Genomic DNA, 24,949 nt, shown 5'->3' with positions numbered 1-24,949 from the left:
TAATGTTTATAAAGTCTGCAGTGGTGTACAGCAATGTCCTAGATCTTCACGTTCACTCACCACTCACTTAATGATTCACCCAGAGCAACCTGCGGTCCCACAAGCTCCATTCATGGTTAAGTGCCCTATACAGGTGTTCCATTTTTAAAAATATTTTATATCATATTTTTTACTCTACCTTTTCTATGTTTTTATTTTTAATCATTTTTTTATTTTTCAATTATAGTTGACATACAATATTATATTAGTTTCGGGTGTACCTCCCAGTGACTAGACATTATATAACTTACTAAATGATCATTCTGATAAATCTTCCACCCATCTGACACCAGGCATAGTATTAGAATATTATTGGCTGTGTTCCCTATACTGTACTTTACATCCCCGTTACTATTCTCTTACTACCAATTTGTACTTCTTAATCCCTTCACCTTTTTCACTTAACCTCCCCAAAACCCCTCCCATCTGGCAACCATCAAAATTTCTCTGTGTCTATGAGTCTGTTTCTGCTCTGCTTGTTTATATTGGTTTTTAGCTTGAATTGTTGATAGATATATGCATTTATTGCTACTTTCTTGTCCATATTTTTATCTTTTATGTTTTCTTCCCCTTTTTTTCCTTCTTCTCCTTCTCCTTCTCCTTCTTCTCAAAGAAGACCCTTTAATTTTGCATGTAATACTGGTTTGGTGGTGATGAATTCCTTTAGATTTTTCTTATCTGGGATGGTCTTTATATATTCTTGAATTCTAAATGATAGTTTTACTGGGCAAAGTAATCTTGTTTGTAGGTCCTTGATTTTCATCACTTTGAATATTTCTTGCCAGTCTCTTCTGGCCTACAAAGTTTCTGTTGAGAAATCAGCTGCCAGTTTTATGGGAGCTCCCTTATAGCTAACTAACTGCTTTTCTCTCGCTTTTAAAAAAAGATTCTCTCTTTGTCTTTAACCTTTCAAATTTTAATTATGAAATCTCTTGTTGTGGGCCTCTTTGACTTCATCTTGTTTGGGACTCTCTGAGCTTCCAATACTGAATGTCTATTTTCTTCACCAGGTTAGGAAGGACTTTTACCATCATGTTTTAAGTAGGTTTTTCAATTACTTGCTCTCTATCTTCTCCTTCCTACACTTCCACGATCTAAACGTTGGGACACTTGGAGCTGTCCCAGAGTTCCTTACCCTACCCTTATTTGAGGGTTTTTGTTTTTTGTTTTTTGTTGTTGTTTTTTTGCCATTCTGATTGGGTGTTTTTTGCTTCCTTATGTTCCAAATCACTGATTTGATTCTTGGCTTCAGCTACTCTGCTGTTGATTCCCTATAAATTATTCTTTGTTTTAGTTAGGATATCTATTTTTTTTTTTTTTTTTTTTACTGTTTTGTGTTTGTTTGTTTCCATGTCCTTATTTATGCTGTTGAAGTTCTAAGTTCATCTACTCTTTCCCAAGTTAATTGAGCATCCTTCTAATCAGTGTTTTGAGCTTTGCATCTAGTAGGTTGCTTGTCTCCATTTTGTTTAGTTCTTTTTCTGGAGTTTTATCTTTCATTTCAGACATATTTCTTTGTCTCATTTTGACAGCCTCCTTGTGTTTGTTTCTATGTATTAGGTAAAGCCATTATGACTCCCAAACTTGGCAGAGTGGCCTAAGAGCTGTTCTATAGAATCAGTGGTACAGGCTCCCCATTCACCTGAGCTGGGTACTCCAGGTTCATGCCCTCATGCCCCAATGTAGGATATGTACCCTTCTGTTGTAGTTGAATCTTGATTGCTCTTGGCATGGGAACAGAAGGGATTTACCCCCCAAGACCCATCAGCTGCAATTCCTGGCTGCAACCACCACAGAGAATTACCAAAGGAGGACTTATTTCAGCTGGGCACTGCTGCCCATTCAGCCTACCCCTTAGTCGTATTGATTGTGGAGGTGGGTAGATGGTGCTTTGACATGCTCTGAAGCTGTTCACATGGTGCACTGGTTCTGGGGCCTCCTAGGAGGTGTAGGCTAAGGTCAACTACTGCCTATGTTCTGCCTGGGCCCACCCAGCATGAGCTACAAAGTGATCTGCATATGTCTGCTACTTGTGCTGGGCTTGGAGGTACCCAGAAGAGGCCAAGCTATTAACCAGGGCTGACTGCTGCTAGTGCCAGGCCTGGGGCCACTTAGCAAAAGATATGGGCATGCTGAGGCCAGATGCTATTTGTTTGAGAGATATTAAGGAAAGTCTGAGCCAAAATAGGCCATTTGTATGGAAAACCCACTGGCAACAGCTTGGGTGGGCCTGACAGTTGGTGAGACACAGGGAATCACCAGGGCTAGGGAAATAGGGTGAACCAGGTTGATAGAATCTCAGATATGTCGCCCACCTACCAGCTCTGTGGGGTAAGAGCGCAGAAAAAGAATAATAGTCTCTGCCAGCACTTCTGTCTGTGATAAAGCTGCCCTTTCAGCTCTTACCTCAGTTCTTCCCTGTATGTCTCTGGTGACTTTGGGGCTGCTGCTCCAGCACTGGCGCTCAGAGGCAGTGAGTCCAAGTCCATGTTAGGGCCCTTTTAAGAGAAACTGCTTGGGAATCCAGAAGCCCCCTATTTCACCCAGCCACAATCCCTACTGTTTTTTACACCCAGAAGTTACAGGGACTTCTCTTATTGGCACTGGAACCCTGGGCTGGGGGAACCTGGTGTGGGCCTAGGACCCCTCACTCCTCATGGGGATTTTCACTGAGCTAGATTTCAGGTGGTTCTGAATGATGGCTGTTCTGTAGTTTAGTTGTAACTTTGATGTGGTTGTGGGAGGATGCAAGTACCGCATTTACCTACGCCACCAGCTTGACCAGAAACCTCAAATTACCCTTTTCTATGTTGTTAGATACGCAAGTACCATTGTGTTACAATTGCCTACAGTATTCAGAATAGTGATATGTTATATAGGTTTTGTAGCCCAGGCGCAATAGGCTACACCATATAGCCTAGGTGTAGTAGGCTACAACATCTAGGTTTGTGTGAGCGCACTCCATGATGTTGGTACAATAACAAAATCACCTAATGGCGCATTTTGCAGAACATATTCTAGTCATTAAGAAGTGCCTAACTGTAATTCTCCTCCTCATATACACAAATCTCAGTTAGGTATTCCACAGAGGTGCCCTATATTTATCCTAAAGCTTCCCTTCTCTTTCTAACTCCCCAAGAGGTGCCTCATTAAGAAAGACAGGATACATTATGACTCTGCATCATATACTACATTCCTAAAAACTAAGTGTTGGCCAGAATTAATTTTTTTTTAACCTAGAATAAAAATGGAAAGAGGAGGACCTTAAGAAATAGAAAAAAAGAGAGGGACTTCTCAACATTAAAGCTATATAAAACTTCTCACTTGTATACCTGAAATAGCTCTAGAGTTATTTCATACCACCATCATTCCTCATTCCCAATTTGTAGCTAGCCAATTACACAGCTGCCAATGAATCCTAATGTTTCCATAGCCCCTAAAGAAATATTACCTCCAGGTGATTTCTCTCTTGGCATTACTTCATACAAAAAAAAAAAAAAGACTGAGATATATTAGCATATATGTAAAAAAAAAAAAGATATTCAGTACAGCGCTCCTTGTATTAAAACGAAAATACCAAGAAACTTGAACATCTAGCGAGAAAGGACTGGTAAGACAAATTACAGCACATCTAGAAATGGCATGTCATGTGGAATATCATGTTAGCCATCAAATAAAATGAGGTAATCATTGCTATGTGCTCACCAATGTGCAGGGGCAGAAGACTTGTCTCCTCTTCCCTCTTAGGTTCTTTGGCTGATCTAATAATTGAATTGACATAAGACATGTTAACAGGAGGAAAAAGATAGCTCTGCTAATGGCCTTCTTACTAGTACAGGCCCCCTAACTAAATTCTTTTAGGCACTTAAGGGAGAGGTAAAAGGTCTTCCTGCATCTGTTGGGCCTCGTCGTCTTCAGTTCAAAATAATCCACGTGCCAAAGTGCACATTCTGGAACAGACTGCCCTGAGCCTCATCAGCCGCGTTCCAAGAGATCCAGGATATGTGGTTAAAAGAAAAAAGCAAGGCACAGAATAGGAAAAACTCCTACTAAATAGTAAAAAAGGCAAAGAGCATATATATATACTCTGTAAGGGTACACCAATGGTTGGTTACCCCTGGGACAAACAAGGGGTTACTGAAGGAAGATTTACTTTTTATCATACACAGTCTTGTATTGCTTAAATTTTCACCATAAAGTATTTAAAACTTCAAGTGTGTATGTGTGCCTATTTATACTCATACACACGCACACTTTTAAAACAAAAGCTGTCTAGAGGAAGTACAGACGAAAGCAAACAGGAAAGGGACAGCCTGGCTCACCCGCCCCGCCCGACGCACGGCGTCCTGGGCCCAGCAGACCTGGGCTGCCGCTGCCTGGCTCCCGCTTCTGTGACTTCTCAGTCTGGGAGACGCTGTGTTTTCTTTCAAGAGGAGGGACATCAATGACTGGAGATGATTCAGGAAAGAGCCCCTATATTCAAAATGCAGAACCTCCCCCAACATTCTTTAGAATTTTACCTTCGTAAATTGTAATTTTAATGAAAGCCTACTTCACAACTTCTAGTTCCTTTTCCCTACAAAGAGGTCACCTCTACTTACATGCCCATGTTCAAAGTTCACAATACTCCGTATATGCTGCAAAGACTGAGGTCAGGCAAAATGTTCGTGAAAATCTTTTCCTCCACACTGAGTACCAACCACCTTGACAACAGGTGTTCTTGACAATCAACTGTGAGGAAACAGACTGTTCACTGCTGGCCCAGCTGGCCAATTACACAGTGAGGAGTTCTTCTGATGGCACAATGTTCATCATTAGCCCCACAACAATTTGGGAAGCATCCCTAGGTTTTGGAGAACCCTTTAAATAAAATCAGACCAGTATTTAAGCCAATCTATACCCAGGAGCCAAATGGAATAATTAAAGGAGTGAATATTTTATTCTTTAATGTTTAATAGAATACATAACAAGTCACATAATCAATGATTCATTACTTCACACACTGGGAAGAAAACAGTATCGAGTATTTCTGTTATACAACTGGTTGTGAACAGGGAGAACAAAAATCTCTAGAGCATTTAGATGGTTGAAGAAATTCTCATTTTGGGGGGCATGTCTAAAAAGACTTCATCAGGGCCTTTTTTTATATAGGAGGACTTTTTTTCTTGGCTTTCTGTCTTGTTAGAAAAGCCTGAAAATTGTATAATTAATTGTTTTCCTCTCCCCTTCTATTTTGAGAAAATGGCTCAATGATATGAAAGACAACATTTTTAACAATCTCCAGCTAGCTCTGTGGGAATCTTACATTGCTTAGCAGATAAGAGTTTATCAGATGCCTGGAAATTTTCAAATAACATAACTTATATCTTCAAAATCAACATCCAGGATGAATGTTTTAACCTTGTCATTAAAAGTCACCAGTGCTGTTTGTGTGGCCATAAATGAATTGTCATCATTTGTATTCAATAATAATAGCAAAATTTGCCTGCCTGTAAAGTCACAAAGACAGTTGTATAATAGTTTACATTACAACTAATGTTCACATATGTCAAAATAAATTTAAAATAAAAAACTTGGCTTGGGGGGAAAAAATCACAAAATGTATAAGGTGACAGGAATTCTTGGTCAAACTAGTCCATTTTCCTATCACAAAAGATTATACTCTAATATAGACGATTTGGTTGAAATTCTTCCAAATTTCAAGGGCCCCAGTAGAAAATTTAAATCTTCAAACATTAATACTTTTAGATTTTTCACTATTCAAACTTGTGGCAAAGAAAAGTTAACTTCAACATAAATTGTTTCCAGCTCTAGGAAACTCTATTCAGGTACCATAGTCCCTGGAAACACTAGAGTATTTTATTTATTTCTCAAGAGGAAGATTTGGTCATCTAAGAAAAGTAATTCAGTTTTTAAATGAGTTATAGTAAAGAAAAAAAAATTCCAAAGGATTCACACTGTTAGGTTTATAATACAAACATTCAGTTTACTATTTTCAAAATTTAAGTCAATTGAGAAATGTATTTATGATTTAGGCTATAAGGAGAAATTCAGCCCCACCAGTCAATACTTTCTAAATACCTGCACTATAATTTAGCATTTTTCATGTGGAATACAAAAGTGTTTGAATATTAGATTAGAATTTATCAGAATTTAAAAAGTAAGAAATTATCAAAGCTTCACCTTACATGGCTTCAATATAATAATAACATTCCATAGAAAATTCCAATAAAAATTAGACTGGCATTGCCAGTTGCCCATTTTGTCTGAGAATTCACAGATCATGCATTTCCTCAGAGAAGCAACAGACCCCATACATATGGTTCTGGATTGAAAGAGAAGACAAATTTGGTTTGTATTATAAATTATCACTTTTCTATCAATGCAGAAAGCCAAATAAGAAACACAAGAATAAAAACAGTATTGAAGGAGAAAAAAATTTTAAGTCTCACACCTTCAAGGAATATTTTCCACAACATATAATTTGAAAAATTAGAATGAACATGGTTAATATTCTACATGTATTAAAAAAATAGACTTGTCAAACACTTAGCACAAAAGCATTAAACATGGCACCTGTTTTTTTAACCACCACTGTCAATAATTATTCTTTTTAATTAAAAAAAATTAAATTTAATATTAAAATCTAATGTCACTCAGTTGTGTTTATGAATCCAATTGTAATTAGAGCTACTGCATATATAAGTACATGCTACACTGAGTCATGTTACTGCAGTCATTATTATCTGAATAATTTATGACATTCTCCCAAGTTATTTGAATGGTGTCTTCACAGGGTTTGTTGAACTATCCTCAATATCCCATCCAAGCTCATAGGTGACAATCAACAAACACTCCAGCCCATTCTGTAGAGCACCAAAGGTCCTCCTCTGGCCCAAAGCACATGGAAGGGAAGGGCCTCAAAAGTGTGCATGGCATGTCATCCTACCTCAGTTATACTCTCTACCCAACGTAAAATGAGTTTCCTACGCAGCCTTTACTTTGGGCTAAAGGTAGAATGTTTTCAGGTATCCACTTCCAACTTAAGAGGGGACCGGTCATCCCTGGAAAGAGAGGTTGCTTTACTGTCTCTAACCATTAAATTCCCAGCCCTTCAGATAAAGAAAGGGGTAAGGGGATCTTCGCAGGGCAGCAAGGATTGGAGTGGGGGAAGTAAGACATACTTCAACTCAAAGTTTTACAAGACAAAATTTATGACTTCAGTGGCACAGACAAAACTTTAGCAGTTGCACATCACACCTGGAGTTGTGCAGATTTAACGAGGTAAACCAGACCCTCAGAGTCTTGCCATATGTTGGTGGTTTTGATATGGCCCTCCAAGATGTTCTCAATTATATGATTTTTGTTGAGCAATCTAAAAGAATACCATGTGGGTGAAAAAATCTCTAAGACACTCTCTTCTGGCCAGTGAGCAACATTCCTAAATCATTTCAGGCTTAAAGCAGAGGTAAATTGGGATGCATTACTTAGTCAGAGAACACATTCAAAAGTAAACCAAACACAACTTCCTGGATTTCTACTTCCACTTCTCTTAAGATTACAGTCTTTGTATACATATAAAGCTAACTTTACTTTCAAAATAAAACAAAAAACCCTCAACTCTTTTTCTTAAAAAAAATAGTGGATTAAAAATACAGGTACCTTGATTTAAGTAGACAGTTAACATATTATTAGTATACAACTAATATTCAAGCAAAAAAAAAAATGGAGCAAACTCAGTTTTATAATTTATGTATTTTTTCCTAACCCAATTTCCCCATAGATAAGGAGATAAGAAACATGTTGCTTTAGTATAAACACCATCTGATGCAAGTTGCCAGGGGCAAATATAGGAAATTACACAGCATTAGGGAATGAATTAAAAAACCAAGTGATTTGTGTAAAATGTTTATATATGGTATATAGAGATTGGATCACATCAGTCTAAGAACAAAACGGTTCCAATTCTTAACATATGCTGTGGACACAGTAAGATACAGTACAAGATTCATTTTTAAAAAGAAGGAAAAATAGCGCTAATTTAAACACTGACAACAGTCTTACAAAACTCTTTAAAAACATACTCCAGAGAAAAAGGCTGAAACAAAGGGAAAAAGAAAGGCTTCCCCGTCATCACAGAATATTCAAAGGAGCCTCACAGCATGAAAGATAAGGATTCATTTCCTGTCACTTACGGTATAGATAGGCTATGCAGCGGGAATTTATTCCATGTTAGAGAAAAGGTGTAAGGCAACCAGGTCTCCTTCTGTTTCTGATGCATTTACCTAAACACCATTTTATTGCTCAACTCACTTTTAACTGCTTGTCTTCATTTTAAAAGACCCCCTTTTACAGCGATCTACAGATGGGCAGCCCTTGGTGCTTCTGTTTCTCTGCAGCTCACTCGGAAAGATTCCACTTTAACTTCAAATAATCTGCACGAAAGAAGTGGCATTTTCTGGTTTTCAGATTTGCCCAGGAGCCAACATTGACTGGGCTTGGAGAAAAAAAGTGTTTTTTTAATGAGAGATCTTAAGTCTAAGTAACCAAAATCAAACACATTTTGCTCAAGGAAATAAGAGTTTTAACTCAGGATTATAATCAACAAGAAAATAAAGTTCAGAAACTAAAACCCTACTGGGTAACTCTTTGGTTAGGTTATGTAAGTACTAGCAACTTCTAAGTTTAGGACTCAAAACAGTTCAATAAACTGCCAGTAAAGAGTAGATGCTATTCATCTTTATAAAATGCTTTGCATGTTTTTGTGTACTATTTTTTTTTAATGTGCATGTACTCAAAGGGATGGTACAAACTTCCAACTTTCAAATAATAAATGAGTATGTCTGTTCCTCCCTTCCCACCCCTCCTGCCTTCCTTCCTCCCTCCCCATCCCACCCCCCCCAAGTCTTAAGAGCTAAAGTCCTACTGCTAGTCACTGCAAGAATACTTGGGCTCCCCTACTCCCCACGACGTGCACTACTACCCAGCTCCATTTAGTCCCTGCTAGCTGACTTCCCCGGAAAAACGTGGCGACTGGGGCTGTCCTGCCTGTCAGCGGCAGGGCTCTTTCCTCCTCCTGCCAATCACTGCCGCCATGTCAACCAGTCCAACCAAGGGCGACTGGCAGAGAGCAGAGGGAAAGGGGTGCCTCCTCAGGCTGGAGGTAACTTTCTACAAGTTTCAGCCACAGGCGCAGACTTATTTTTGCATGGAGGAGACATGATCCTTCATTGTGCCAGCACTGGATTCTTCTCCTACAGCTACCTGTAACTTTTCGAAACTTTATTCATTTACAGTCACTGAACTGCCTCCATAGCATCCTAATTCCAGGTTGAGTCTTCCATCCAAGCCTCCTAAAACTCTACTTCTAAAGAGGGCCAAAAACACGATACCCAGTGTTACCGATTCTGATCTCTTTAACCTCGAATGAGTCCTCAGGGCTTGAGAAGATTTCAAGGAAATCTTCTCCACACTGGACAGGGTCCAATCGGGCTCTGCACAGTTCAGTCATTCCCAGGTACTTGGTGACTCGGCGCCACCCTGCCCCACTAGCTCCAGACCGAAGGACAATCCGGAGAGGGGCGGTTTGAGGCTGGGGGCAGGGGAAGCATGGGGTGGAGAGGGTACAGCTGGGCCCTCTTGGTTAATGCGCTCCAAAGGCGAAGAAAGAAAAAAGCCGAAAAGATTTGCGGCTCCAGGGTCTCAAGTGGGGACGAGAGGGACTAGCCCAGCGATTGCAGGTGGGGACCAGGGAAAGAGGAGGGTGTTGGGGAGAAGGGGAGATCTCTAATCCTCTCCCGGGCAGGAAGGAGGGGGAATAGGTGCGCTGGAATCGCGAGGGTGTCTGGGGAGCTCACTCCCTGCAGAAGACGTACTCGGTGTAGCTGGTCCAGATCTTGTCCTCGCTCTGGTCGGTGCTGGCGAAGGCGCAGGTGCCCGTGGAACTGCACGCCACCATGTGGAAGCCCGACTCGGACAGCTTGTCGAAAGCCTGCTCCAGGAAGTTGAACTTGAGGTAATAGCGCGAGGTGTAGCGCTCCGGAGGTCGGTCGGGGTCCCGGCTCTCGTTCAGGGTGTCCCCGAACACTTCCTTGGCCAGCGATGTCTTGCCGCACACTGTGATGCGCGCCACTCGCCGGAACTTGGCGTCCGCCTGCGCGTCCCGCCCAATAGTGTAGGAGCCTCGGTAGCCGATAGTGATGTAGCCCGAGCGTCGGCCCCCGTCCAACGACTGGGACGGCGTGAGCAGCGGACCCGCCGCGCCCCCGGACGGGCTGCGGCTAGCAAGCTCCAGCGTGGGCGACGGCGCCCCAGCGGAGGCGCCCTCCTGCTGCTCCGGCTCCGCGTAGCCGAGCGACAGCAGCTCGTCTCCCAGCGAGCCCTCCTTCTGCACCCCGCGCCTGGCGTGCGGCGGTGGCCCCGGGCCAGGCTGCTGGGGCGCCCCGAGGCGGCGCACGAGTTCGGGCAGCTCGAAGTACTCGGCCTCACGCTGCAGCCGGCTGCGCTCGGGGAAGTAGTCGGGCAGCACAAGCTGCAAGTCCCGCAGGTAATCCAGGATGTAGCGGAAGAGGAAGCCGTCTCGGTCCAGAAAGAAGCGGCCTTTGCTGTCCCGGGCCAGCTCCTGCGGCTGCTGCTGCGTGAACATGCGCCAAAGCAGCGAGTCGGGCACCGACACCACCGTGCAGCGCCGGGTCACGTACACCTGGCCCCCCACGTTCAGCTCCACGATATCAGGGAAGAGCTGCGGCTCCGCGGAGGAGGACGAGGAACCGCTGCCGCCCCCGCCGCCCCCGTTGGGTAATCCACGGGTGCTGTCCGCCAGAGCCATGGTTAAGAGGTGGCCGGACTAGGGTAGTGGCAGGGAGCGGGGCCGCACGCTGCAGCTGCAGCCGCTTTTCCCGGGCGCTCGCTCAGCCCTGCGCCCCGGCCGCCGCTGCCAGGAGGCCCAGGACCCAAGCGGTGCGAGCACACCGCTGTGCTCCCGGAGAGCCCCGCCGCGCTCCGCCCGCCTCGCCCGCGCGCTCCAGGCGAGTGCCAGGTCGCGGCCCGCGCGCCGCTTAAGTAGAGCGGTCCGCTAGGGCGCTGCTGCGCGAGGGAGGCGTGGGCGGCTGCTGAGCGGCGGAGCCTCGCTCCCGGGGCGGGAGGGGGATGGTGGAGCGGGGAATGGATTTGCATTTTAAAAGCTGACGCCGCGCCCCGCCGCTGGCTCCACCCAGACCTGCGCGCTCCTAGGCCGACCCTACTATCAGCTTTTATCCTTCCTCGCCCGTTGCTCCCTCTCCTTCCCACTCCGGCCCAACTTTCTTTCTCTTCCAAAGCGGACACAGAGCCTGGGACAGGCGCTTCAGAAGACTAGCCTTCTTTGGACGGGTTGCCACTACACCCCCTTTCCCTCCTATCCCCATCTGGCCCCCCGGGACTATCAAAGGAGGAAGTAAACTTTCCGGGTTCTGTGCCGGGTGTGGGGGCGAGAGGGTGGAGGGTGGCGGCCCCGGGCACCCGGAACTGTCAGCATTAAACACTGGAGTTGAGACACTGCCCTAGGTAGTCGTGTTGCTTAAAGTTCTAGAGAGAAAACATCTGGAGAGACGATAGGACCGCCCCAGCCCAGAGGCAATCACAGTATTCGCATTGACGAGTAGCCACGAAAAGCCCCTAGGAACAGAAAGCTAACCTCGGTATCCTGCCATAGTACGCTCTCCAATAGTTTATGCGTAAAGAGGCAAACTCATTGGTTGGAAATTGGAGGAAATAAACTGAAATGACAATGAGGAACTGAAGCGAGATAAAAGAGTAACTTCGTGGTGGTTTCCCCTGAGAGCAGCCCATGCGGCCTCTTCCAGCAGGCTGCAGGAGTATAGTGAGGCCGCGGGGAACGCGTCCTCTCCGGGTCCCCCGCAGCCCTTGGTGAATCGCGCCTTAAAACTCGGAGGGTTTGCGGATCTAACGTAATTTACAAAACCCACCTTTCAGCTCCAATGTGTTTTATCTTCCCAAGCTCCAGGCGCCCGTGCTCTCGTGCGCGCCTGGGTCATTCATTCCGTTTGGTCCTTTCCAGGTTCCCTCTAGTTTCAGAACCTTACATTTGAAGTCCCTCTCTTATATCGCGCCTGGTCCCGTAAGTCCTGCTACCTCCACTTTCGCATTCACCTGTCACATTGCAGCCCAGAGGCCTCCTCCCCCAGGAAGCCTTCCCTGGCTTCTTAGGCGGGTAAGGACCCCAGATTGCTCCTTCCACATGCCTGCCTAATGTGCAACACATTATGAAATTTCATATTTGTGAGTGGTTATTTAATCTCTAACTTGGGCAGATAAAGCATTCCTGAACTCTGCAGAAAGAAGGCACAAAAGAAGGTAGTGAAACCATCAAGTCAATGAATATGTGTTATGCACCTATTTCCCAGGCGGTGAAGAATGCAAGGTTGAATAAGTTCCAAGGCAGCTTTCAGTGTAACCCAGCAGGCAAAGGGTCTGACGTCTGAGCAGTTAACAGATTAGTTCGATGTATCCTGAGCTTCATCAGGGTAAATCAGGCCAGGTCTTTGTTCTCGGCAATAGTGCTTACCCTTTTGTGTAACTGCCCAATGAGCTTTACAGTCTTCTCATGGAAAGTGTCATTTTTACTTTGAAATGTTTATGTCTGCCGAACAATTATCTCATTCATGTCAGTGTGCTGAAATAAGATCAAGCCCCAGCCCAGCTCACTTAATTGCAAGCACGGATTTTGATACTGAATATATTTGACCACTCTGTTGTGTTTGTTCTTTGTGATGATAGATGACACAAAAGTTCCAAAGTCCGGTGCTGTATTTCTAGATGGTGTGCTATTACTATTTGTTATAGCAGTGTCTCCGGCTTAGCAAAACCAGTCTCCTTTCTATAAATCCAGGAAACGCCTTCTTCGTGGCAATTCTGCACATATTTTTATAGCATTGGTTTGCTCGTTGTATCGGCAACTTCTGTCATTTCTGCCTTCAGAATATTTCCAGGCTATTAACATATTTCATCACCTCCCTGCCACTACCCTGGACCAAATGTCCTATTATCTTCTGCCTGGGTTAGTGTATCAGTCTCCTAACTGCTTCCACCTTTGGCTCCTACAGGTTATTTCATCGCCAGAATGGCAAGAGGGGTCCTATTATAACCTAAGTCAGATCTTCTCACTCTGCTCAGTGCTCTTCCACGGCTTCCCATCTGATAAACAAGAAAAAGCCAAAGTCCTTTCAGGGGCTTACAAGACTGCATGATTGGAGCTGCCTGGCCAGCACCTATCAGAACCATCTCCTCCCATTTTCCCAGAGCTCCCTGGTTTTAGCCACATCCCACCCCACCCCCCACCCCCATCCCCAACACACACACACACACACACACACACACACACACACACTTTTCTCAGGGCCTTTGCACTTCCTGTTCTCTTGGCTGAAAGACTGATTTCCCCTCAGCCCTTGTATCTTCCTCACCTTGTTCAGGTGCCTCCTTTCTCACCTGTTCAGGTCTCTGCAGCAGGACTCTCCCTTGGCTTTCTCTGCTTTATTTATTTACTGTTTTTTCCTGCATTAGAATATAAACTCCAAGAATTCAGAGATTTGGGTCTTTTTGCTTCATTACTACAGTAGCCCCCCTTATCTACCCTTTGGCTTTCCATGGTTTCAGTTTGAAACTATTACATGGAAAATTCCAGAAATAAACAATTCACACGTCTTAGATTGCGAGCCATTTTGAGCGTGAAGAAATCCGGAACCTTCCCACTCCATCCCACCCAGACATGAATCATCCCTTTGTCCAGCCAGAATATTCACTCAGTAATCGCTACCCACCTGTTCGTCACTTAGTAGCCATCTCTGTCATCAGGCTGTGGAGATCTCACAGTGCTGATGTTCAAGGAACCCCTACTTTACCTAATAATGGCTCCAAATATAAGGGTATTAATGCTGGCAACTTGGATATGCCAAAGAGTAATCGTAAAGGGTTGCTTCTTTTAGGGAAAAGGTGGAAGTTCTCTATTTAATAAGGCATTTTATCATCTCACATCGTCAAAACAAGAAGGGCGAGTACAGTGAAATAAGATATTTTTGAGACCATATTCACATAACTTTTATTACAATATATTATTATAATTGTTCCATTATTATTGCTAATCTCTTACTGTGTCTCATTTATAAATTAAACTTTATTAGATGTATTAAGAAAAACAGTATATGAGTATATAGGGTTCAGTTTCAGGCATGCATTGGAGGTCTTGGAACAAGCCCCCATGGATAACGGGGTGGGGGTGTTACTGGACATCCCCAGTGCCCAGAACACAACTGGTATATAATAAATAGGCTTTTGAGAAATATCTGTTGCTTACTCATTTATTCCACCAATATTTATTAAGGGACTATTACTATGTCCCAGGCAGTGTGTTAAAAAATAATCTCTGCCCTCTTGGAGCTTACAGACCTGTGAGGAAGACAGATATTAAATATATATAGATAAGTAAGTTCACTTCAGGTGGGGACAGATGCAATGAAACATGAAAAATTGTGAAATGACATAGAGGGACTGAGTGTGGGGATACTACTTTATAGGTAGACTGGCTGGGACGCCACTCCATGAACATGACATTTAGCCATGGGAAGTTCTGGAGGAAGAGCATTCCAGGCAGAGAGCAAAGCAGGCTACAGGGGTCTGGGTTAGAAATAAGCTTGGTACATCTTACACTAGAAGTTTATTTATTCTATCATCTGCTTGTATCCTGTGAATCTTCAAAGTACCTTTGAAGAGGTCAGAGCAAGCTCAAGTGTGAGAGATGCAGCCTGCCTAGACCCAGGCAGCTACTGCCTTCCTTCTCAATCCCTTGACACAACGCTCACCCACCGGAAGCGGGCCCACTGCAGGAGGCCATTGGTGTTTCCTTACAGAAGTCTAGGGTGCGTGCGAGAGACATCACAGTGAGTGAAGCAGGTGACAGAGACTGAGAGAATACTCTGGTTAATTTTGTATGTCCTATTTTTTGCCTATTGGTTGGTGTCATGAAATTCAAGAGGAACTATGGTGTATATAATTAGAGAACATTATGCTGGGATTTAAACACCTGAATATTTGTTTATGGGGTAAGGGCGGACGGAAAAATACACCTTGGTTTCTTCAGTTTGTTAAATATGCTGATTATCAGAGGAGCGGGGAGGATTTGGGAAACCAGGAGCCCTGTGTTTAGTCTCTATCAGCTTCTAGGGATGGATACATTACTGATCACCTCTTTGTACTTTCTTAGTAAGAGAGAGGGCATTGTCATTTATCCTAAAGCATGGGGTGCTGAAAACATCTGGGGACCTACACTCTCATCTGATTGGTTCTCCCCTGCCCCACCTACTTCCTTCTCTCTAGTCAGCTTCCCAGCTCACCTCACCCCTGATGCACTTACTAAATATTCTGCACACCGAAGATTTGACAAAAGAAAGAGGAAGATTAAGAGAAATACAACGTTAAAAGGGGAGGGAGAACTAGGAATGAAATGAAGGGAGTGCCTCTGAATGAATTAATTTATGTGAAAATGATCTGTAGGCTGCAAAATACCATTCAAGTGTCAGAATCATGATTTTCCACCACCTACCGTGGTGCCTGACAAGTCTGCTCAATAAATATTGAATGAATAAGTGAGTGGCAGAAACATTCAAATGAATGCTGTGAAGAATGGGGAGAAGAGACAGAATCAGAAGTTGTCCCAAATAAACACTCAGTTCATTTATAATCCTCTCAATATGTGTGACTCTGTTCTGTATGCAGGCTTTAAAAATCATTGACTTTTGCATTCAGAAGGAGAAAGGAATTGGATACATAGAGATTAAATAACATTAGTTTAAATAAATCATGGGATAAAATAACCTTAATACAGATTTGGTAAAAGGTATGCCAATATTTAATCTTCAGAAAAGAGAAGGGAAATGTTATATAAATGACATTGCCAAAATAGGAGGTATATAAAATAAATAAAATCCCAATATCACTATTATATGGTTTTTATATTTAATAGAACTGGAGAAATAAAAGTTAGTAATGCTAGAAATTTTTTAATTATTTTCATAGTTAAATAAATAGTATTTAAAGCTTTTCCAGGAAACAAGTAATAACATAATAGCAAACATTTACATGGTGACAGCCCTGGCAATTGAAATGTGTATTAATTAGCACATTTGATCCTCACAAAAACTCTATGAGGTTGGTACTATTATTACTCAATTTTTAGAAAATTGAATGAGCAAGTAATATGGTGGAACTGAGATTTGAACCCAGACAGTCAAACTTTAGAATCTGTGTTTTTAAACACTGTGTTTCACAGCATCCCACTTCTATTAAGTGTTCTCAAGGTATTAAGAAATAGGTTCTACTCTTTTCCCTGTTTTACAGATGAGGAACCTAAGGCAAAAAGATATTAGTTAACTTGGTCAATATAACACAGCTATTTATGCCTCGTAAGGGGCAGAGAGGATAGTCTAGCATCCTTGTGGTACAGTATTAGTAACAAGAAACTCAAGGAGTTCCTGGGAAAGAACTAGGACCAGGAAGGGGTTACGTCTTTGGATCTTATTTCTGCCTTCTCTCAAAGGCACAGCCCTGCCTCAGGTGAGACTATCTCTCCAAGGACATATTGGAGCCCACAAACAGAAGGGACACCCTGTTGTCCTTCTCTTACCCAACTCAATCCTACACATAATAAATGTGATTTTACTTCTGGCTCTCTCAGATACTATTATGATTTGCAAAGCACTGGGTTTTTAGTATGTTTATTCGGTTTCTCTGATCTCATTAACTCTCAGCAAGGATGAAGCGAGTCAGTGGGAATTGCTGAGATCTAGTTTCCAGGATTCAAAAGCCAGCAGTATGCGCTGGTCTTCTGGGGCTTATAAAATTGAACAAATGCATTCTACTTGCGGCTTTACGTATCGAACTGAGCACAACAATAACTGGACCTCATACACCAGGTGACTGTGGAATTTCTGACCCAGGCTAATTAGTAACATCACTGACGTTGCCTAAGAATTTGAAGGCCTTGGTTTCAAATTGTGATGATTAAACTTAAAGGTTAACTATGAATGAATTCTCACATTCTATTCTAGTGCTTCACTATCTTGAGGGTTTTCCTGTTGTCAGATAGGCAAATCTATCTGTGTTGATTAGCACAACAATTTCGGGAGGCATTGTTCCATCCACAGTGTCACCCTGAAGAAAGAAGCTCAGAAAGGTCAGATGACTTCTGCCTCCTCTCAGGCAGCACCAGAATGTGAAGGGGGCCTCTCCGTGAGCTGAAATGCAAGTGGATGCTTTCTGACTCCACAGTCAATCCTCTTCCAGCTCTACAGCAGCCCTATCAAATCTTCTCAACGTAATGCCTCAAATGAGGGCTGTCACTCAAAATAATCACCTTGGAGACTATATGCTTATTTGAGAGATGTCAGATCCACCCACCATTTCTGGCATATCTGATTAGGAATTTTCTTCAGACCCAACTTACACAAGAACATCATTCCATTCCTCATGCTTATGCCAAATTTTGGATTGATCTCTATTTACAAGGCTGTAAAACAGGGCACCTCACTGCAGGACGGTCCCCCATGCCTGTGAATAGATGAGGACAAAGCAAGTTTTCATGAGTGTGAAAGCAAAGTGATGATTATCAGGTATTCACCTCTTGACATTGGGGTCTAAAGATCTCATCCCTGGAGTTCTTCAATGTGCTGAATAGTACTGAGTTTAGGTTACACAGAAAGAAGAAGGGCTGATTCAACTGCAGGGATTTTAATATGTGGTTCCAGAAAGTCTGCATATTTTTTCACTGTGAGGTTTGGACAAAAAGCCAAGCCACTGGCTAGACTATAATGGGCAACTTCTTATGTAATTGTAAGATCATTTGTCTGATATAATTAAGAGGGGAAAAGAAAACTATCTTTCCCCAATTTGCTTTCCAGTTACTACAGAAATGTGCATGATTTTTCACAGGAGGGGAATGGCCTCAAACTATGTTAAACTTTACATTTATACTACTTAGTATCATGCCTTTTTTAGAAAATATGTTTCTTTTCCTACAATGACGTATAGATAAGAAAATCATACCCTTTGGAGTTAGATGAACCTTCATTCTCCTGGGTTTGTTACTTAAAATCCAAGATATTGGGAAAACTTAGGTAAATATTCTGAACTTCTGCTCTTTATCTTAAAAGGGAGCAAGAACACCTACTTTGATGGACCCTTGTAAGATTAAATGAGATGATATAAAGCATTTTGCTTCCCAATGGCTGGTGCTCAATCGACACTTCATAACAGGAATTTCTACCTCCACTTCCCATTGCTGTCTCCATCCCATGTCCCTCTCTCCCTTTTGCAAGTGTAGTCAGGGTACAATATATTAGTTTCATAGGTACAGCATAGTAAGTCAACATTTTTATACCTCCCAGTGTGATCACCCCCCTAATTCTAGTACTCATCTGTCATTGTGCAAACTTATCATGACATTATTACTCTATTGTCCTTCACCTTTTTCCCCAGTGCCCCACCCCCTCTCCTCTGGCAACCCTCCCTTTGGTCTCTGTTTCAGTGAATCTGTTCTTGTTTTGGTTCTGATTGTTCATTTGTTTTTTTCAGATTATACATGTAAGTGAAACCACATGGTATTTGTATTTCTCTGACTTATTTATTTAGCATAATACCCTCTAGGGCCATCCATATCATTGCAAATGGCCCAATTTCATGTTTTTTTATTGCTTTGTAATATTGCATTATGTATATATATCACATCTTTACCCATTCCTCTACTAATGGACACCTAGCTTGCTTCTATATCTTGGTATTGTAAGTAATGCTGCAATAAACATAGGGATACATACACCTTTTCAGAGTAGTGTTTTTGCTTCCGTTGAATAAATATCCAGAAGTGGAGTTATTGGATCATATGGTCATTCTATTTTTAGTTTTTGGACAGATCTCCATACTGTTTTCCATAGTGGCTACATGTTTGTAATTCAAATAGTTCCTTCTTAAGTGTGCTTACCTTGGTCTTCCACTAGTTTTCTTATTCTCTCTCTTGGGTGAGATCTCTTCCGTAGTATCTAAAATGAACAAGGTAAATGACATTTCATTTGCAGGTCCCCGTTCTTCCCAGTAATCATTCACTTCTAACACAAATTTGCTCTCTCTAGTTGAAAGATCTAATCAAAATCCAGACAGCTTGGAACTCTCAGTTTCAGGGCTTATTTCTCAGCCTCGAGTTTGCAACTTGAGTGACAATCACTAAAATAGTTTAGTTTTATCTCTAACTGAAAGTTTAGCCATTGGTGACATCTGGGAAGTAAAGTCTGGGGGGTGAAGGCCAGGAGTGTTATAAGGGAGCCTTAGGATCCAAAGAGAGTGACTTCCTTTCTATTCCCAATGCAGGGGCCAAGCCCAGGAAATGATGAAGAACCGAGCTTTAAAACAGAGCAGAGCAGCAAGAGCATCAACTTAACAGCAACTGTGCTGTTGCCCCAGCACTTCCAAGCTGCAACAGGTCCACAAGAGGAAGAGCACATGTCCATGCTGCAAAGGAAGCATGTTTTGCATCATTGCAGCAGATGTTACTAAGAGAGATGTCAACAGTGCGAGAGAAGTTTAGCTCCTCTTTACATTGTGTTCAACATCCCTTCAAATATGTATGAAGTGTCTACTACATGCCTGATCTTGCTGGAAGTCATGGATGGCTCCACAGGCCCCTGGCCCATGAGAATCTACACAACATCAGAGTGAGCAGACAGCAACGGCAAGAGCCACAGAGAGTCCTACATGTCACCTGTGGATGTCATAAGGAGGGAACTTTCCTTTCATATTGGTCAAGGTTCTTCAAAGAAACATAACCAATAGGATGAGTATCCATATCTATTCATCAGCATATGTACAGAAAGAGAGAGAGAGAGTTTTACTTTAAAGAATTGGCTCACTTGATTGTGAGGGACTGGTAAGTGAAATCTGCAGGGCACGCCAGCTGACTGGAAATGGAGGCAAGAGTTGAAGTGGAAGTCTCGAGTCTAAAACCTATAGGGCAAGCGGGCAGGCTGAGAACTCAGGCAGGGTTGCTATGGTACAGTCTTCAGATGGAATTCCTTCTTCCCTGGGAAACCCCTCTGGTTTGTTCTTGTTCTTGTTGCTGTTCTTATGACCTTCAGTTGATTGAATGTGGCCCATCCACATTATTGAGAATCATCTCCTTTATTTAAAGTCAACTAATTATAAATGTAAATCACACCTTCAGAATACCTTCACAGCAACCTCTAGACTAGTGTCTGACATAAAATTAACCATCAGACTTGCCAAACAGTGTTTCATTAGAGGTGAAATAGCTTCTTTAGGAAAGATGCCTGTCCATCAGCAAGGAGCCTCATTTTCATAAGCTATAAAGAACTGATACTATACTTATGTTTAGTGTAAGGGCATCTGCAATTACAAGTGTAGCCCCTTAGTCCCTCTGTACTTAGGAGCAAGTAGATTTTCAGACAGACTTGTGGAATTCAAGCTGTTTGCAAACCGAGGTGCTATGTGGATGGTTCCCACACAGCTTTGTTAGTATGGGGGTGGAGAAACCCTATACTTTACTCTTAGTGCCATGAGGAGAGCAGAACTAGGTGTTTGGATACATTGCATTGGGTACATAAATGCTCACTTATTAATGAAGATATTCTCTGTGATTAATTAACCTATTACACATCATTTATTAATGACTCTATTAAAGAGGCATGAAGAGATCATAGAGGAAGGAAGCATTTTGTGACCAAACTGACAATGCCTGGTCCCCTTCAAAATCACTTTTTTCCCCCACGGTGTACCTTTCTGTGTCTTTGGTCTCTAGGTTCTATATGAACAAGATGTTAAAAGACTGACTTTTTCTACCCATGAATGGGGGACAAACAAATGTTGTTCTGCATTCCAAGGAAAAGAAAAGATGGTTCTCAGAAAATAGAGACTGGAAAGCTTGACATTCCTTTTCCAACAATTCCAGAATGGTTTATTAAATAGATTGCTTATGAGATTTTGGGAAGGAGAGGGGAGAGAGAATGAATTGACTTTTAGGAGACAATGTGAGCTCACTTTACATTGGGTCAAACAAACTGCCTTTCCTTCTTGGACAACATTGGTAATTTCATGAGTCCATGGTAGTTCTGAAGACACGGAGTATTATATTTTTGCAAGCTATTTGACAGTTCTCTTAAGATATCTTTTTGGACAATTTAGAAAAATGTAGGTTGGATAATAATGTCGGTAAGACAGACACATTGTAGTGGTAAGATAGGACAATTCAAAGAATGTTAATGGACAGAACAATGTTGAACTCTAGAGTAAAGGCTAGGAACAAGATTCTGTGTTAGCCCTCTCTGCTGAACTTTTATCAACATTAAATGAATATGTAATAATTATGCTAATAAAATGTATAGACACAGATCTTGGTGGGCTAACGAATCCAACAAATATGGAATTAACACTCAAATCATCCATACAGATTTCAGCAACAAAGAGGAACAAACAAGAGGGTATAATAATCATAAATGTAAAGTCATGCAGTTGCTTAAGAGGCAGCTGAGCAGAAGTTCACACAAAAACTTATCTGGAATTCTGTATTAACTGCAAGTTCAAGAAGCCAGGAAGATGGCATGTCTGTAACACGCATATGAACACACACACTGAATAAAATTAGCTTTTAAAAGTTGAAAAGGACATTAGAAATTATTTTAGTCAAATTCTTCATTTTACAAATAAAAGTTGAGCATTCAAAAATAGAAACACAAAAACTGATAGTAAAACTGCATCTAATATCTATGTATGGGTTCTTGTAGAACTCACAATCTTAAGTTATTTTGCTGTGGTTTTAATTTGCATTTCCCAGATCATTAGTAATGTTGAGCATCATTTTATGTACCTGTTGGGCATTTGTATGTCTTCTTTGGGGAAATGTCTAAATGTCTACTTAATTCTTTTGCCCGTTTTATAGTCATTTTGTTTGTTTGTTTGCTATTGAAATATAGGAGTTCCTTTATATTTTGGATAATAACCCTTTATTATATGTATGGACTGTAAATATTTTCTTCCATTCCATAGGTTGTCTTTTCATTTTGTTATCTTTGCTGAGCAGAAGATTTTAGTTTGAAGTAGTCCCACTTGTCTGTTTTTGCTTTTATTGTCTAAATCTCCATCAGTGAACAAATAAAGAAAATGTGGTATATACATATAATGGAACATTATTCAGCCTCGGGGAAAAAAAAAAGGAAATCAAGCCATTTGAGAAGTGAATGAGCCTGGAGGACATTATGCTAAGTGAAATAAACCAGACATGGAAGGACAAATACTACTTGATATCACTTATATGAGAAATCTATAATAGTCAAACTCAGATGCAGAGGCAGAATCGTTGTTGTCAGGGGCTGGGAGACATAAGTTAAAGGATACAACAGTTCAGTTATACAAGATGAACATGTCCTGAAGATCTATATATATAGTACGGTATACTACCTATAGTTAGCAACACTGTATTGCATACTTAAAATTGTTATAACAGGGTGGGATTTATGTTAAGTGTTCCTATCACAAATAATAATGATAACATTTAAAAAAGAAAAAAAAGAGTAATTTTAATAGGCAAGAGTCATTGCTAGGAGTATAAACAAGGTTGTGAGAAGTCCTAAAACAATATAACAGCAAGATTTTTTTAAATTTTAGCCTAGACTCTAGGAGAATAGCCCAGCAGGGGCAACTATTAGAGGCAGCAGGATAGCTGCATTCTTTTCTACACCAAAGGGTAAAACTAGGACCCACAGATAAAAGTCATTAAAAGGAAAAATTCAGATTTAGCTTAAGAAAAACCTTTTGAAAAACTATAGCCACCCATTGGTGGGAAAGGCCTCCTCCACAGGAACTGTGTTCTATTCCTGCTATTGGTCTCAATTAGAGACCCATGGAAGATAGGCACTGTGGAAGGGATTCATGATTTAGGTTAAGAAGCTGCACTGGGTGATCTCTACTTCTTTTCTATTTGTAAGATTCTATTCAGAGAACAATTTTCCTCACCTCCTTCTAATCCCATTTTCAAGCATAATAACTTGATTTAATACCTCTAATACTAAAGAACTTACAGCCATAATCAGTAGCTAGAATGCCTTATATACTTCCTATGTGTCAAGATATATACTAAACAGTAGACCAATCATGTCTTAAATGTCTGAATACCCAGGAATTAGCAGACTTGAAAATATGACATGATTTTCTTTTTGTTGTTAAATCTTTGACTAAATGTAATATTCCCTTATTAGCAAATATTTCCAAGGTGTTTTACAATCAGTTTTATTTATTTATTTAAATAAATCCAACTATACAAGTATAACAAGTGAATGTTTACTAATAAATCTACTTTTAAAGTATATCATAGTGGAAGTAAAAACTTATTAAATAATACAGTGCCAATCTACATAATTTAAATTATTTTATTGCACAAATTGATTTTTTAACTTATTGGTTTCTCACCTGTTCATTATTCTAAAATCTTATATTATTCAGCCCATATGCTGGTTAAAAATTGGAGCCATCTTGAATTCGGCAAAACCTGTAGAACTGTATGATGCAGGGTAAATCCAAAAGGTAAAATGTGACTTTAGCTAAAAATAATGTATACGCATTGACCCATCAATTGTAACAAATGTACCACATCAATGTAAAACATTAATAGTAGAGGAAATTATGGCATGGGAGGAGTATATGGAAACTCTCTGTACCTTCTGTAAACCTAAAACTCCTCTAAGAAATAAAGTCTGTTAGATTTCCAGTCAACATCAAGGCATAGGTAGGCATGCTTTGACTACTCACACAACCATAGAAAGAATCACAACCAGATCTCGAAAACAAATAACACCCAGAACCATCAGAAAATTGAGCTGTATGGAAGTCCAACAGCCAAGGATTTAAAGAAAGCACATTTGTTTGGGGCAGAGTCATGGAGATGGAGCAGAAAGATGGTGTGGCATGAAGAGTACATAGTGGTGGTGGTGGCAGTGGAACAGTCAGTCCCACATTCATGTGTAGTGGGTAAAAATCAGGATGGACACCTTAGGAGTGAGCATTCCCAGCCATAGGCTAGACCAAACAGCCCCAGGTTCAAGCACCAGGAAGATAAACTCCCATTACCTCTAGCTGTAAAAACCAGTGGGGGTTGGGGTGGCAGAAGAAACTGCCAGGTTTTTACCACTTAAAGGGCCCACACAGGCTTAGAATGTTTGCAAACCCCACAGCAGAATCTGGAAGGGCACCAATCACATAAGGAGGTGGGTGAAGTGACTAGAAACAGGGACAGTGCCAAGCAGGCCTCCAGAAGCCAGACAGCAGCAGCATGCCCTCTCTGAGTCCCCCTCCCGACACACACAGAGTCTCAAAGCGGTGAAGCAGGTTGCCCGCCCGGCCTGACAACTACCTAAGGCTCTGCCCTACATAGTTTATAGGTGCCTTTGCTACATAGGCCACACTGCTAAGACAGGGAGTAAAAGCAACTCTACCTAATACACAGAAACAAATACAGAGAGGCCACCAAATTAAAGAGGTAAAAAAATAAGGCCCAAGTGAAAGAACAGAACAGACCCCCCCCAAAATAACAAAATAGAGATAGCCAACCTATCAGTTGCAGAGTTCAAAACACTGGTAATCAGGATACTCAGAGAACTCATTGAGAATAGCCACAAAATAAGGAAGAAATGAAAGTTACACAAAGTGAAATAAAGAAAAAAATACAGGGGACCAACAGTGAAGGGAAGGAAGCCAGGATTCAAATTGGGAACAAAAGAAAGAAAGAAGCATTCAACCAGAACAAAATGAAGAAAAAAGAACACAAAAATAAAAATAAAAAAACAAGGATAGGCTTAGGAAC

The 24,949-nt window shown here is 41.5% G+C and overlaps 1 protein-coding gene and 1 long non-coding RNA gene across 2 annotated transcripts in view; both read right to left on the bottom strand.

Moving 5' to 3' along the window:
- Nucleotides 1–8,943: 8,943 nt before the first annotated feature.
- KCTD12 (potassium channel tetramerization domain containing 12) lies at nucleotides 8,944–10,920 on the bottom strand. Its single transcript, XM_090258097.1, has one exon. The coding sequence runs from the start codon at nucleotides 10,865–10,867 to the stop codon at nucleotides 9,893–9,895; it is 975 nt and encodes a 324-aa protein (XP_090114223.1). The 5' UTR covers nucleotides 10,868–10,920; the 3' UTR covers nucleotides 8,944–9,892.
- A 5,222-nt stretch (nucleotides 10,921–16,142) lies between these two features.
- Nucleotides 16,143–24,949, bottom strand: part of LOC149995923 (uncharacterized) — a 44,628-nt gene continuing 35,821 nt past the window's right edge. Inside the window, exons 2-3 of the long non-coding RNA XR_016507516.1 lie at nucleotides 19,070–19,127; nucleotides 16,143–17,640 (exon numbers count right to left, since the gene is read on the bottom strand). This is a non-coding gene — a long non-coding RNA (uncharacterized LOC149995923). The remainder of the gene's footprint in view (nucleotides 17,641–19,069; nucleotides 19,128–24,949) is intronic.

Source organism: Furipterus horrens, unplaced genomic scaffold, assembly GCF_987537825.1.
Source record: "Furipterus horrens unplaced genomic scaffold, mFurHor1.1.pri manual_scaffold_12, whole genome shotgun sequence".
Classification (NCBI taxonomy): Eukaryota; Metazoa; Chordata; class Mammalia; order Chiroptera; family Furipteridae; genus Furipterus; species Furipterus horrens.
This window is presented reverse-complemented; position numbering and strand designations above follow the sequence as displayed.